At 33.1% G+C, this 16,928-nt stretch overlaps 1 protein-coding gene across 1 annotated transcript; it reads left to right on the top strand.

Moving 5' to 3' along the window:
* Positions 1–603: 603 nt before the first annotated feature.
* LOC119831269 (zonadhesin-like) lies at positions 604–16,919 on the top strand. The gene is made up of 19 exons (XM_038354566.1): positions 604–664; positions 1,100–1,285; positions 2,153–2,269; positions 2,504–2,563; positions 4,232–4,426; positions 4,974–5,159; positions 7,087–7,278; positions 7,701–7,778; positions 7,980–8,186; positions 8,343–8,528; positions 8,902–9,099; positions 9,608–9,808; positions 10,127–10,306; positions 13,303–13,395; positions 13,947–14,159; positions 14,321–14,512; positions 15,370–15,561; positions 15,799–15,981; positions 16,903–16,919. Exons 1-19 carry the CDS (start codon positions 604–606, stop codon positions 16,917–16,919), a joined length of 2,937 nt encoding a protein of 978 aa, XP_038210494.1.
* The last annotated feature ends 9 nt before the right edge of the window (positions 16,920–16,928 follow it).

Genomic DNA, 16,928 nt, shown 5'->3' with positions numbered 1-16,928 from the left:
ATTTTCCTTGTTTTAAGATGTGTCTTCAATATATCTTCATTGTCTTTACACGTCGGCATAAATTGTTAACTAACATGCAATGAAAGTTTCAGCCATAACTCAATTCTATTTATATTCTTTTAATATTCTATTAATATTCTACTAGACCATTGATAAATCGCCTTTATTACTAACGAATTCAATAAAAGATATTCTTAATTTCTTTTACATAGCACAAATAAATCAATTAAAATTGTATGCATATTATAATAATTAATTTACTCGTTTGTACAAACGTATAAGATAAATCGTCAGTGAATTTTTGAAGTCGAGTGATACAAAACCCCATAAAGTAATAAATTTGTTTTTTTTTGTTCAAACATTAAAACGTTATTTCTTATGAAGTTCATTATAAAAATAAAATATCAACTCGAACCATTGTATCATTACCTCGGTTCTGGTGTAAAAAGTAAATTGAAACAGCAGGCGAATACAATACAAAACATAGGTATGCTATAACAAATTTATTATTATTCAAATAAATAATTGTGAGCGTGACCACGAAATACGTATAAAAGTGATAATATTTCCAACAAGTTTTCATAACGCATTTTATGTTTAACGATGTTAAAATTAACACTCATTTTAACTATTGTTGGATATCTCGTTATTGTGACTGGCTCAGGTAATGATCAAAATCAGAATTACTGTAAAATAATGCTTGTTATTCAAAATTCAATTATAAATGAAGCAAATATTATAGCTGATGTTTACGGTTATTTGATGTTCGATGAAACAAAAATGTTTTAGAGTGTCTGATATTATTATTGCGTTTGTCAAAGCTTTTTTGTGCTTGTAAATACAATGAATGATTTATTCCGATTCACGCGTATATTTCAATCCAAAATGTGACCACATTCATGTTTAAAATATTTATTTTTTATTAATTAAAAACTTAGTCGACTTCAAATAGTCACAACTAGACTAAATTTGTTAATGACATACAGAGGACACCAGCTTTCAAATAAAATAGAATCATCTAAATCGGTTTCCACAACCCAATCGTCTTGCAGTCAGGTGAAAAAAGGTCATACAAAATGTGACGTTTGGAATCTTTCAGATAATTGTTCTGGAAGAAATGAATATTATGAGAAGTGTGCAAATACTTGTAGCCCACAGACATGCGACAGCATCGGCAAAGTTTACCACTGTCCAAGGATAAAAATTGACTGTGTGGGCATGTGCAAATGTATTGATGGATTCTATAGGAATGCAGCTGGTGAATGTATATCAGAAGAACAGTGCTGTAAGTTAAATTATTCATTTCATGGCACATTTTACTCTGATGTAACTATGATACTTATCTATATCTCTACAAATGTATGAAGCTTTGCTTGTTTGCTTGAACGTGCTGATGTCAGAAACTTTGGGGCTATAGTTCAAGGCCCGAGAAAGGACATGGGATGACATGAACTCCGGTAAAAAAAATCTCGTGTCCCCTAGTGGGGTATGGGACAAATGATATACATCTGTTTCACTGATCGATTTTCTTTACGGACAAGGTGATCAGCCTTGCGTGTCCTGCCAGACCGAGTTTTTTTTTTTTTTGCGTCCCCACCAGGAATCGAACCCAGGACGCCTCGGTTCTACGCTCACGCGTTAACCACTGTGTCAAGGAGGCGGTCAAACTCCGGGGTCGCCTATATTTTCATTCGAATAAATAATTAATCATTATATCTTTAATCATCAATAAATATATGAACAAAGCAGCGACCGGAAAGCGAAATAAAAAGCGGTCTTATATTCAATGCCAATTATTCTATACTACTCGAACATATACTTACTACTCAATCTTGTTATTCTACTATACTCAATTAGACCTCTTATAGAAGCACTTTTAAATCACTCCCATATAATGCTCGAATTTGCTTCGTTCTTTATTTGAAAGAGTTTATCACAGATAAAAATAAAAATATATGTGTATTTTGATGACAGACTTACATGACATGTATGTGTATATTGTCACAGTGTGCTTATACGTGACCGAAATCAAGCATTATATCATGATGATATAATATCATCAATACAAAGACTCACCCACATAGAAGATCTCCAAATCTCTTCCAAACAATTATCCGTTAAACAATGACTTGTGTCTCTTTTTTGTTTCAAGATAATCAACTAAACGCTGATAGTTCAACGTCGCAAGATACGCTTAAATATCCACCAGTCCCTACATCAACTATAAATTCTTCAAGCGATAGTCAAGACTTTTCAAGCAGCAGTGAAGGTAATATTAAATTTTAATAGCACAGCAAACAACAACAACAAACAAGCAAGTCATTTCTGATTATTTTAATTGAGTCTTAATTATGACTTGGACATTTAAATTATTGTCTATTAACCATGGTTCACTTCGTTTTTATCAAGACCCAAGAAGTAAACCATGTCGGTTGAAATGCTACAGAAAGAAGACTTTCAAGAGGTAAAATAAATTATTAAAAAAATATTCTATCTGTTTTAGACGATGATGTTACTTCTAGTGCCAGTAGCAGCGAAGAAGGTGGTAATTTACAAACGAACCGTAAGTTTTTTGGTGTATTTACATTTCTATTTATAAAAAGCAAATGTTGAAATAAAGTTTATTACAAACAGTTTCATAGATTAACCTATTTCATGTTTTCTATAACGCCAATTCAGATATTTTCAATATTTGTATTAATGCATTAACACTATACTCGACTACATCAACCGACTTACAATTATCTACCTCATGATAATTATTCAATTAATTAGTATCGTCATCTATGGGCATCCACAACTTCAAATTAATCATCCAACACGTTTGTATTAAAAACTCCAACATCTGGAAAACTCCGATAAAACCACTTTTATAATTATAATACTACTACATAATATATTAATTTCAAAAAAAGACATCCGTATAAACTACAGTTAACATTAAACATCCTATGCAAAAACAACACTGAATTCCTAAATTTTTCTCTCTTCCTGAAATTAAAATTAAAATTAGCTATTCCAATTCAAATTCTGGGTTTATTTAAATCGGCTCGACGGAACACAGTGGAGTTTAATCGGTAGTCTACAACTGCAATGGGAGATTGATATAATCCAGGGCCCTTTCTCTAAAGGCCGTGGGTATGCGTCAAAGCATTCCGACTTAAAAAGAGGGTTTATATTATCGAAGAATATTCTTATCACTAACCATCTGCTAATGAATATATTAGTAGTTGTTCTTTAATATATCAAATTCACGTCGTACTAATATCACTCGTAATAGACTATCGTACCTGATACATGTCTCGGTTTAACCGAGCTATCATATTTCATTAAAATCCCATAACTTTAATATTTTTTCTCATGTAATTTACAACGGCCAGCTTATTTCCATAATATTTCAGTAATATAATATAAAGGATAAAAAGATAAAGATAAATGCCATAATAATACTTTATTGCACATAGTTAGACATCCAGGGGTACCTGATTAATTATTGGTAATATCGTGAATTTATATGAATTTTATTAAACTTAATTTACGTTTCTTCAAATTGTAAGTGCATACACCTTCCTGTGGTCCAAATGAAACGCACTCCTGGTGCTTGGATAGTGGATGTAACAGATACAACTGTTCTCAGTTGGCCTCTCCCGTAGTATGTATAGACCCATTACAAGAATCCTGCAAACAAGGATGTAAGTGTAAGGAAACCTTCTTGCGGAATGATAAAGGGATTTGTGTTCCAATTACTGAGTGCCCTCTACGTAAGTAATATGATCAAATACTCTCGTCCATAGCTCAATCTTAATCCAACTAAATAAAGACGGCATACATATATTAATACTAGCTGAGCCCCCGTTTCATCCGCGTAAGTCCGTATCCCGTATTAATATCAGAATAAAAAGTTGCCTATCTGTTATTCCAGTTATCCAGCTATCTACGTACTAAATTTAATTGCAAGCGGTTCAGTAGTTTTAGCGTTAAAGAGCAGCACGCATACATCCTTACACACTTTCGAATTTATAATATTAGTAGGATTTAGTAGGATGTGGCATAAAATTCTATTATTTCATTTTATCATACAGACACTTTAATCACACATTACATGTGATTAAACACTTATTAAACATTAAAAACTACTTAAATGACAAATAGTGGTTGAACTAATACAATATTAAAGGGAACTACAACTTAAAAAAAATTACAGGGTAAGAAAGCATACTATTTTTTATAGCTAAATGCGGCCTCAACGAAGTTTTCGACCTTTGTCCAGCGCCATGTCCCCCCAAAAGGTGTGATGTTGATGAACGGGTGATAAGATGTAAAAGCCCTCCAAAATTGGGTGATAAAGAATGTGTACCAAGTTGTCGTTGCGCTGATAATTACTACAGAAACAATGAAGGATTATGTGTCCTCAAAAGTCAATGTCGTGAGTACAACGTCCTTATCCTTCATCGTAAATCCTTCCTATATCCTTTATCTTCTTCCTTTATCTTTTTTTGAAACTGTGAAAATTATTCTCAACTTTTTGTTTTGAGAATCTAATTGATAGATAAGAACATAATATAACTTTCTCTAAAGTGACAGTTGACCAAAGAATATAATTTCATATTTTCAAAATACTTGAATATTTGAGAATAGAAAAAATTTGATCACGAGGCAGGATTCGAAACTGCGTTTCTTGCCTAACCGTAGCAACGCCTAGCCTCTCGGATCGGATCACGGGTGGCCGTTGCTACGAATGGCAAGAAACGCAGGTTCGAATCCTGCCTCGTGATCAATTTTTTTCTATTCTTTCAAAATTTCTCATTTATAAAGCATTTCAATGCTATAAAACTAAAAATTAAATTTATACTTGAATATTTATTTATACATTCAGTTCAATAATACTTTCTATTACATATATTTTCATACAAATCATTTCCTACTATATTAAGGAATAAAAAAAATAAACAAATCACAATATTCGGTCACAGCTAAATGTCTAGGAAAAGACGAAGTATATGAAGAATGTCCCAGAACCTGTCCACCACAGACCTGCGAAAGTATATGGTCAAAGGTCTCTTGTCCGGTAAGACCGGCTGTTTGCATGCCCTCCTGCCGCTGCAAGCCTGATATGTACAGGAACAAATTGGGAGAATGTATTTCAAGAGAAGATTGCCGTGAGTAAAGATAATAATTTGTTATCATATAGATTACCGAACGTTGTAGGAATAAACTAGACTAAGTTTCATATTATCTTGAAAAATTGAATAAGTTTGAAATATTGGTCACATGTGCTTGTGACACACTGCACAATCCGTTGGATTACTGCTCAATGTTTCAAGAGTATGTATACGATCATATGATCACACTAATAAATGTAAATGTTTGTTTGTTTGGATGTTTGTTTGTTTGTTTCCTTGTTGAACGGGAATGGGAAACCATTCCCGTTCAACTACTACGGAGTACTTTTTCGACATTCTATATTAAAGGAACCAACCGCCAACTTAATTTGCGGATAGCCGTATTTCCTCAGCAATAATTAAAAGTGGTAAATTTTCAGCAGACACTTTTTATTAATTTTCAATAGGAAAATTGCTACATTCATGAGGTAATTTAATTTTAAATACGTGAAATTAGTCTATAATTATAACACAAATTATTCTAAATGTCCACCACATTTACTTTAATTGCTTATATATTTTCATTCCTTCATAAATTTAACCCAAAAAAAGGCGATCTTGTTTGGTTAGCAACTTTTTAACTACCTTAATTAAATAAGTATAAAATAGCTCGGTTTTAATTAATAGTCACGAAAAAAGTTAGACGTACTATAACATAATCTAAGCATTTTAATACAATTAATTAAATCACTATCCCTCAAAAATTTCGTCTGTAACTGCATTAAATGTAATATAAAACTGTATGTACCTTCTTCACATCTAAAACACGGAACTGATTTGGATGGAATTTGGCTTGAAATTATAATGAAGATAGTTTGAGACCGAGAAAGGACTTACAAAAATCCCACGGGGATGGCAACTAACTATCCTTTGCTATGGTAAAACCACGCTACTGTATTTCTTTGACTATAATTTACGCGGGTGAAGCCGCGGGCGAAAAGCTAGTTTTTTTTTCAAGGCAAAAGTGAATAGGCTCTGCTTAGACAAGCAGGCGCTTTCATAGACTGTATTCCTACTTTCCATCAGGTAGGATTGCAGTCAAATGCCTGGCTATCTAATGTAAAAAAATCCTTCTAATATTATAAATGCGAAAGTTTGTAAGGATGAGTGTGTGTGTTTGTTGCTCTTTCACGCAAAAAGTACTAAACAGATTGCAATGAAATTTGGTACGTAGATAGATGAACAACTGGAATAACATATAGGCAACTTTTTATCCCGATATTCGTACGGGATATGGACTTACGCGGGTGAAACCGCGGGGCGCAGCTAGTAATAAGATAATTTATAAACGAACCTGTTTAGTGAAATGCCGTGGACCACATGAGTACTTCACCTGTGGCGGAGCTTGCGATAACGAGTGCGACAAAATAAGCAAACAAAATCAAACCAGCTGCCCAATCGTGAATATCACTTGCAACAGGAAGTGTTACTGTGAGCCTGGATACGCCAGAAATGTAGACAACATTTGCATTCCGATTTCCCAATGCCCACGTAAGTTGATTATTGCTTATTGTTTGGTTTTTATAGTGACGATTATTCAACAAACCCACAGACTATTTATTTTAATGTGTAACGAATTTATTGAGTTTGGATAACAGTGTTACAATTACGAAAATCGACGCTTGATACATGAAACTGAAATATGTTATATCCTATATGTTCAAAATCGCTTAGTATATATAAGCAGTATTAAAATAATATTTTTCTTAAAAATCACTAGTAAATTTAAAAACTTAAAATAGACATTGTACTTGTTACTTACAAGGCACCTATGTCGTCAACCCCTTCAATATATGACATACCCATATAAACCGATATTACAATAGTACTTTTCGAATCTCATGTCGGACCAAATTATGTGGAAAACTACTTTAATTAAACGACTATTTATGAAGCCTACAAAGTTAGCGCTAATTAATTTCAGCGGAGTGTAAAGAGAATGAGGTGTATGTTAAAAATATAAAAGCAATTGCTCGGCCGTCAACATGTTCGGAATCAATATTGGGCCTAATGGAATACGAAAAAGAAAGTTCTAGAAAACCAACACCCGGCTGCGTATGTGCTGAAGGTTATGCAAGGAACCACGAGGGGCGTTGCATTCCTACTGAAGACTGCTGTGAGTAATATCATCTATTTTTATAATTTTATACGCTCAAGATTATGGAATCTCTTCTTTAGTGTAAACTTTGGGATTAATGGACATTAAGCTTGAATGGTGCAATTAACGTTATAGAAATAAAAGTCCGCATACGCAAATGTAGCAAAAGTGCAAAAATCTTAAATACATTTAATATAAATAGAAATAGCTGAACGTAAGTAAATAAAAATGCACAATTCTCCGACGACTCCTACGACTCCAGAACGTATTGAGTTCTTATTTAGAAATGGCTTCATGTTTAAATACAATTATTTCTTGTAGCTTAAGCATAAAATATCTTTGAGAGACAATTCATATAACATATTTGGAAAATAAGTCTATCAAAAAGTGGAGTCAATGTCAATGCAGTGCAAACCCACTTACCAATATAATGATTTCAGATGCTGATGTAGGTGTTACTAATTTTGACACGATCGATACAAACCAAACCGAAGTTATAGTGATAACTGCTGTAGCATGTAAGTATTAAAATTATTATAATAATTTCTTATCTAGACATTTGAGTAACGTTAATTGTGACAGCGATATTAAATCTATTTTGATAATTCCGTTTTTTAATTAGAAGTAAAACAATTTACAAACAATCGCGAGCTTTATTTTTACGTGCAAAATATTGTTGTATGTACTTATCTAAAATGTTTTATAATTTTGCTTTTAAGATTTAATTCCATCATCAGTTTGTGGCCCTCATGAAGTCTGGTCAGACTGCATTATTCCTGGATGTGATAATTTAAATTGTCTAGACTTGATACCGCCAAAAAATTGCCTGCCTTTAGCGGGAAAATGTCAAAAAGGTTGCCGATGTAGGAATAACTACCTGCGTGATAAAAATGGCGTTTGTATTCCTATCGCAGATTGTCCTGCGCGTGAGTTATTTCTATCTCTTTGATTTTAATCTTACTCGAAGATTAAATATTAATATCAATTATGTTACATATACAAGTGTGTACGACTTTATAATTTGTGATATCCAAAGTTGGAAAATCCAATTTGTTTTAAATATACTTCTATTTTTCTTGTAGCAAAATGTCCAGGCAGAGATGAAGTGTATGAGTTATGTCCAAAAACATGCCCTCCGCAAACTTGTCGAGGTCTTCAAGCGATGTACAAATGTTCCGCAAATGTAACAAATTGCGAACCTTCATGCCGGTGCAAACCCAATATGTACCGTAATGAGCTTGGGCAATGCATAACTAGACAACAGTGCTGTAAGTGTTGTCACTTATTTTACCAGCTATTGGTGTACCTTGCTATTGGCGTATTTATTGTGATAATTAAACAGATACTGTAAAATTAGCTGTAAGGCTAAAAGGCTAGTCTCTCTCTAATCGAGTCTCAGACATACTCAACTTTGTTAATAATACATGTGTAAGTTACAGTCTAATTTCTTAATCGATCTAAACTAGTATCGACTTGATTTTGACCGGTTATGAGTTTGACTAACTAGACTTTGACTACATAAAAGGGGTTTTTGATTTTTCATTTGTTAGAACTGACATGTTTTATTCCCTGTGTGATAACGCAGTAACAGACGAAATAATCTATCTATATTGGATCTATGAACGTATTTATTTTTTACAGCACAGTGTAAAGATAATGAAATGTATATACGTAATATGAACGAATGGCACAGACCTAAAAGTTGTGCAGATTTGAATAATCCTCAACGATTTTTCTCAACGCAACTTAACACCAATATGTCGGAGAGACCGGGCTGCGTCTGTGTCTCCAATTATGTGAGAAATGATGAAGGCACCTGTATACCTATTAAACAATGTCGTAAGGTTTTTCACTGTAAATTACAATCGCTGAATGATTTGGATGTGGTATTGGTACTTGTTGCATTTAAATCTGAATAACATCCACCGCAACTGAGCCGTAAATTTATATTCATAGCTCACAATTTTAATATTTTAATTCAAGTTTATCCTATCCTATCCTAATAATATTATAAATAAGAAAGTTTGTAACGATGTGTGTGTTTATTGCTCTTTCACGCAAAATCTACTGAACCAATTGCAATGAAATTTGGTTCGTAGACAGCTGGACAACTGTAATTACATATAGGCAACTTTTTATCCCGATATTCCTACGGAATACGGACTTACGCGGGTGAAACCGCGGGGTGCAGCTAGTGTTTTTATAAAATAATATAGTTCTTCTCAACAAAAAGGTCACTGACGTTCCTGCGGGGAAGGTACCAAATTATTATTTGCGACATGAAAAAATCATTTTCTAGATGAGATCGTCTTTGCTAGTACTTATTCAATGTCAAATGTTATTTTAGCACCACAGTGCGGGAGGAATGAAATATACGTAAATAATACAAGAGCCGTATGCCAGCCTACCAGATGCTCTCAATTGGGATATCCTCTAGAATGCGAACTTCTCGAAGATTCCAGCAGTAGTGAAGCACACCCTGGATGCATGTGTAAAGAAGATTACGTCAGAGACGACAACGGTGAATGTATTGCCGCTGAAAAATGCCGTTAGTATATTTATTATTCTTCAGAACGAAAGTGATATAGAAGCCCGAACTCATATAAAGAATATTTTAATCCGATAACAAAGAAACATTTTATTAGATTCAATACGCTTTGAAGATTAGTTAAACAGAAACAATAGGACCAATGACGTTGTTCAAATATAAATTTGAGTCGGAGGAAGGCTTAAATATTCCACTGTTATTATGATTTGTTGATAGGAAATTTTCTTGTTGGTCACATTCTTTCGAAAAAGCAATTATGCTGATGACAATAATACAATGTGACTTAATTTTATAGTGTATCTATATTTTTTCCGTCAGCATCTTGTGGCGGGGACCCAAACGCAACAAAGGGGTGTGGCGTATATTGTAATACTTGCGACACCTTAAGGAACGGTCCCAGACCCTGCCCTAGAATATGCGTTAGAAACGGTTGCAATTGTAAAAAGAATTATATATTTGACGCAACACAATCAAAATGTGTTCTACCAGAGAACTGCGGTGAGTTTTAAATTGAGGGTATCAAAAGAAATATGAAACAGAAGTGATTATAACACATTTATTCGCTTTTTCAGATACAAAAACCTTGGAACCGTATTACCTATTGTAAATGACAATATTTTGGTATTTTAAAGATGAAATACATTTTAACTATGTGTATTAATAGTTGGTTTTTTCATTACAACTCTAGCTGTGCCCCGCACATTCAAGATTTTGTTTATGCCGTAAGTGGGTAACGAAAACACAGTCGTCATGCTATTATTTCACGCCGGTTTTCTGTGGGGGTGTGGTACTTCGCCGGTGCGAGATGGCCCAATTCTCTCTAATAGCGTACTCACGCTTCGGTACGAATCAACACAACTGGTACTGGGAGACGAGTGTCTCGCAGTACCAGTAGTTGTTGTAATTAGTCCAACTATATTAACTCTTCAGCTTTATAATACTTCAAAGATATAAATATAGACTGTACCATTAAACTGTATGACAGTAATATCACAATTTAATGATACCATTAAAGAAGCTGAGCAGTGGTGGTTCACTGAAACTTAAACGGAACAGACGGGAGTTCGAGGGCCGGCAAGTGTGCAAAACAATAATAGATTTTTCAAATTTTCTGCATATTCATATTGTTTGAAATGGTGAAGGAAAACATCGTAAAGAAAAGGGAATGTCAAACAATCAAAAGTTCGATGACATGTGACACCTGCCAACCCGCCCTTGACCACCCTCATAGATAATCTCTGCAGTGAGATTTAAATACGGTGATAACGCTGATGATAATTTAAGAATTTCATTCACGTTATGAAGACTTCAACCTTCTAGTCAAACCAGTTGATTTTTTACTCGAGTCTTCTTATACATTTGACTTGTTACGTATTTAAAGTACGAAGTAGTTCTATGAATCATATAAATAGCTCATACATCAAAGAAAATTGACGATGTATGAATAATTATTTTGATAATATGTAGATACTGCATAAATTACTTCAGGTTATTTATGACGTATTAGTTATAGTTGTAGATTATTTATGAAACTATTTACCTACCTTACACACCAATAATGCGAAATTGTGTCGGTCTCTTCTTCACAAACCACTGAGCCGATTTGCATATTATTTGGTACAGATATAGTTTGAGATCCGAAGAAGTATAAAGCACAGTTTTTATAAAAAATCTAAAAGAACGGCAATACACAGATAACACAATACTATACTAGTACTCAACGATCTATTTTTTATGAGTATGCGTGCGAAGCTTTGGCCTAAAGTTTGTTTATAGATATTAATTAATTCAACCAAACATTATCACATTTACTAGACATTTACTAAATTGATAAGTTTAGAATAAGCGACTAGAGAACAGATGCTAAATTTTATAAAAGTAATTTTAGTAAATGCCAGTAGGTATAATATTATTTCATTAAAATCATAAACAAATACAACCTGATAACGTAGGTGGAACTAATCGCATAACATTTTATAATATAATGATGACTTTTCATTATATGAAGACACAATAATATAAATTTAACAATAGTAATGGGTTATTTATTACTCACCGTTGGCGTTCGTATCTTTTCTTGAAGGTGAAAAATAAAAGTATTTGCATAACAAAAATACATTAATGTATTAAAAACAATGAATTATATTACAACTAACTGTGTCCCACGAATTTATACATACGATGTGTATGGTGAGATTTTTTTTTAAAGAATAGAAAAAAATCTCTAGTTATAAATACATTTCAATGCTAGAAAACTAAAAATTGGATGTATATGGTGTTAACAATCGCCTTCGTGATAAATAATTCACCCAAAAATGATTTTTTCAAATCGAACCTGAATTAGTTACTGAGATTTGCACGTTCAAACAAACTCTTCAGCTATTTAAAAATATAATAGTAATTCTTTCATAAGGAAACTTATTTGAAATTGTGTATCAAATTAGATAATACAAAATATACGGTATGCTAGACGTAAAAAATTTAAGGCAATCGATTAATTATATGACAAACTACATATTAATGTTAATTTTGCTTCATAGAAAAAAAAAACACAAATAATATTTAAAGTATATTTAAACAGCTTTTCTATTCAAACTGTACAAATTGCTTTTGTTGTTTTAAAATAATTGAAATTACATGCAAATTAATAGTATAAATTGTATCATGAAAAAACATAGTTGCTACAAAGTCATTAACACTATAATGGTAAACATCTTTGGTTTTCTGCCCATCTGGGCTAATATTGCTTTAGTTATATGTAGCGGTATGTACATTTGAATATTATTATGTATATTACTATAATTACGCACATATTTTTAACCAATGTTCTCAAACACGAAGGAGTTACTTAATTCGACTGTATAATTTTTTTATGCCATAAAAGGGTAACTGAGCTGTTGGTTCGTCTGATGGTAAGCGATCACCACCACCCATGAAAATTTGTAAAGGTAGTGCCTCTGTGAATGTGCTTCTCGCTTGTAAGAGAAAAGGCGTAAGGAAAGTATTGACGTCTGGAAAGAAGGAATGGACTTGGAAGGAAAAGGGGCCTCCGGCTCCCCCACTCGACGTACGTAACACGATAGCATTCTACTATTTAGAGAAGATGGTTTTGAGCTTTCCAAAATATGAGATCTTGTTATTAAGAATTTAAAACCCCATAACAAACATACCAAAAGACTAGAAAAATACTGCCAATACTGCCAACATCCGAAAAAAATACTCAATATACAAACTGCGGAAAAAAGCTGAAGGTAGATAACTAATAAATAATTGTATATGACTTTCAAGACAATATCTTTTTCTCCCCGTGACCACGCTCACTGTAATAAAGTGTTCGAAGCGTCGAATAAAATAATATAATGAATAAATCGCATTTTAAATCCGTCAAATTGTTGTTTATTCCTTATATTATTCATCTCGTTTCAAAAAATGTTGGCAAAAAATTTGGTGTTCTTATATGCTAAATGGAATATAGAAAAAAATGTATATTACAGGTAACGAATATTCTTCTGCGACTTCTACATACAACAGCTATGTTTCTTCTGAACAGAACTCGTTTGCTTACCAGGAGCAAGATGGCACTGAGAGTAATACTAGTTAACTAATTTGAATAACTTATTATTGTTTTATTTGTTTCTTTTCAGTAAATAGTCAATAAATCCCAATAAGAGGGCAATACTATAATATAGTAATAGAACGTTATCTATATTAATATTATAAAGCTGAAGAGTTTGTTTGTTTGGTTGTACGCGTCTTAATAAAAAAACTGGTCCGATATGAAAAATGATTTTGTTATTAATTACTATACGCATCAGTAAATACTTACTAGGTACTACTTTTATCTCAATTCTCAGTAAAGGTAAGTATAATTGGTCCGATGCTGTAATTACCAGCATTCATTTTAATTAATACGAAAGAATCGTTAATAATACTTTCATTATAGTTTTCCAAAAATGTATTCATAAGTGTAACATATTTTACCTTCATTAAAATATTCAGCAATGCATGGAATAAATCAATGATGACTTAAATTACGAATGTTATTGAATCATTTGCATAGTTATCTTCATGCCCATATTGTAAACATTAAAACGAAGTATCAGTTCTTAACGTTTGTGTTTTTCTAAATTTTTATCAGCGCCATCGAATCCAGAACCAATTTGCGGCCCTGATGAAGTTCCAGATGGATGTATAAATGGAGGCTGTGGGAGGCAAAATTGTTCTCAGTTAGCTGAACCACAATTGTGCATCGATTTAATCGAAGGCTACTGTAAAAAAGGCTGCCGCTGCAAGGAGAATTATCTGCGAGATGCAAATGGGATCTGTGTCCCCATAACACAGTGTCCAATTCGTAAATATCGTGAAATTCTAACAATTATTAAGTGAATAATTCAAGATAAACAATATCAAATTCATTGTTTTGTTATATTAACAATATTTTCATGATCTTTCATATTGGAATACATGTAATAATTAGTTTTATTTATATTAACATGTAATTCCATCTTTAAGCTGACTGCGGTCAAAACGAGGTGTTCGATTTCTGCCCAGCCTATTGCCTCCCAGATTGTGATGTTGACGAAAGTTTAATTCTATGTAAGGAATCTCCAAAACTGGGAGACAGTGATTGCAATCCAGGCTGCCGATGCGCTGATAATCTTTACAGAACTAGAGACGGCTCTTGTGTACCCAAAACCGAGTGCCGTAAGTTGACTTTATTGTATCCGAGAACTTGTGGGTGTGCCGTGTGTAGCTTATCATTATCTTGGGGATATAACAGAAAGGCCACTAGACTATAGCTCTTGATTGTGAATATAGTGACCAGCGCCTTCCAACAAAACCATATTTAAGAGACAATTTCCTCGATGTCTTTTAAGGAATTATAATTACGTGATGTAGGAAAACCTACGAGTAAGAGACTCCTAGATAGTTAATATTTTAAAAATGTTATATGATGCTTTAATATGCAATTAAGTTCGCACACATAACGTGTCTGGGAAACATAAGATTCAAAAATATGTACAAAGGACCATAGTTAGAGCTTATGATTACATATTATCGAATGATATACGTTTTACTATTTTGTTTCATGATTTTACATATCAACGTGCATTGCTCGTTATTACACTTAAATTTAATTGTTATTTTATCAAAGACTTCTTTATGAAACATATATTTTCTGATAAGTTAAGCATTGTAGATTCTAGTTTATATTATTGTATCCAGTGTATTTATACTTTCTTAGTTTCCCACTATATAGGTTTTATTTATTACCGTGTTTGAATACAAATTAGCGCTCCGCCTCGGCTTCACCTATGGTATGTTTTTTCTCTGCACAGGAACTGTCATCATGCTTTAACAAAAACGTCTGTTGAGTCATTCTCATAACGAATTGTTAGCAAAAAATTTGGCGATTCATTTTTATTTATATAGATTTTTAATTACTGCATTGTGTATTGCTAAAATTTTTATTTCCAAAAAAGTGCTCTGTTGATATACTTCGCATTGTTCTATGAAATAATGAGTTATTCTGTTTTTATGATGTAACTCACTTCTTACAGCTAAGTGTGGACAGAACGAACAATATGTAAGCGACATAAATGAAATGTGCAGAGCGGAAACCTGTGCAGAATTAGGCTCAAATTTGGAATGTTTTGGTGAAGGATATACCATCAGTTCACAGCCTGGATGTATCTGTGTTCAAGGTTATGTGAAGAATGACGATGGAATTTGTATACCAGAGGAAAATTGCCGTTAGTTTAAGCTTATTTATTTTATATTGAATTGTAATACCAGATATTTATTTAATATGTCATGTGGAATTGAATATTTCTTAGTTAACGTATACCTATGCGTCATTATAAGTGTTTTATTATCAATCGAAACTTTGAAGCTTGCAAAGCCATTTGTGTCTATTGCAAGTCTATACCATTGTAGAATAGAAATACCATTGAGCGGATGTTGTATGACCAATAATGTTTTATACGCAGCCTCATGCGGTGGAGACGCAAACGCCACTGTCGGCTGTGGATCATTTTGTACAACATGCTCGAATTACAAACAACAGGATCAAATCGCATGTATACAATCGTGTCGGCTCAATGGATGTGCTTGTCGAACAAATTACGTTTACAACGAAGACATTAAGAGATGCGTTCTCCCACAAGACTGTCGTAAGTCTCTTAACAAAGATTTTGTGCTTGGTGAAGGCCACTTTATCGGTTATATATAAGTGATTGTGTGATATTGAAAAATATATTTATTTATAAAAATGGTCAAATCCCTATTTCCCTTGGTCACACCATTACGCGTGAACGGCTGGACCGATTTCAAAAATTCTTTCACCATTAGAAAGGTGCAATTACACTGCGTGTCATAGGCTATATTTGTACCACGGGTAAGACAGGGGCAAAAAGCTAATAAGAATAACGGCTACATTCAAAAGAATGGTAAACCATTTTTCATATTTAACGAGTATAATAACATCTATATAGGTATATTTACTATGTAAAGTCAAATCCCGTGTCCCCTAGTGGGGTGTGGGGCAGATGATATTCATCTGTTTCACTGATCGTTTTTCTTTGTATTATTTACTATGTGACCATTATTCTTGTGTGAAACATGACAATTTTAAGGGTATAAACATTTTAATCAACTTTATCCGATACTTTGTGAATTCAAAATGGAAAACGAACACTGATGTAATTACGTAATATTCCCCGATCCTCCATTGATATAAATTAACATCGAAATATAAATATGTATGTATGAATATTGCCATTTTAACAACGGAATGCGAGAATAATCTAAATATATGTAGTTTACGTGTCACTTTGTTTGTCTGCGATGGTCTTCCAAACTACTCAATCGATTTTAATAAAATCTGCACAATATGTACAGTTTGATCAAACTTAAAGGAGAGTATAACGGTAAATGACTCCCCGAGCAGAGCCGGGGCGTGCAGCTAGTAAGGTATAGAGTAGTGCTGTTGTAAAACCATCCATAGCATGTTATTGCAATGTTACTTTTTTCAGTACATTTTAATTATTTAGTATCTATAAAATCCTATATTGATGTATTTCAATTATTTCCAGCATCTAGTCAAACCTAGAAACGAACA

This window comes from Zerene cesonia, chromosome 13 (assembly GCF_012273895.1).
Source record: "Zerene cesonia ecotype Mississippi chromosome 13, Zerene_cesonia_1.1, whole genome shotgun sequence".
Taxonomy (NCBI): Eukaryota; Metazoa; Arthropoda; class Insecta; order Lepidoptera; family Pieridae; genus Zerene; species Zerene cesonia.
This window is presented reverse-complemented; position numbering and strand designations above follow the sequence as displayed.

Excerpts from the sequence above, each read along its gene's own strand:
- LOC119831269 (XM_038354566.1), top strand. The coding sequence starts at position 604 with ATGTTAAAATTAACACTCATTTTAACTATTGTTGGATATCTCGTTATT. Across the intron at positions 665-1,099 it reads CGTTATTGTGACTGGCTCAG|ATAATTGTTCTGGAAGAAAT; the intron begins GTAATGATCAAA and ends GGAATCTTTCAG. Across the intron at positions 2,564-4,231 it reads TGGTAATTTACAAACGAACC|CTAAATGCGGCCTCAACGAA; the intron begins GTAAGTTTTTTG and ends TATTTTTTATAG.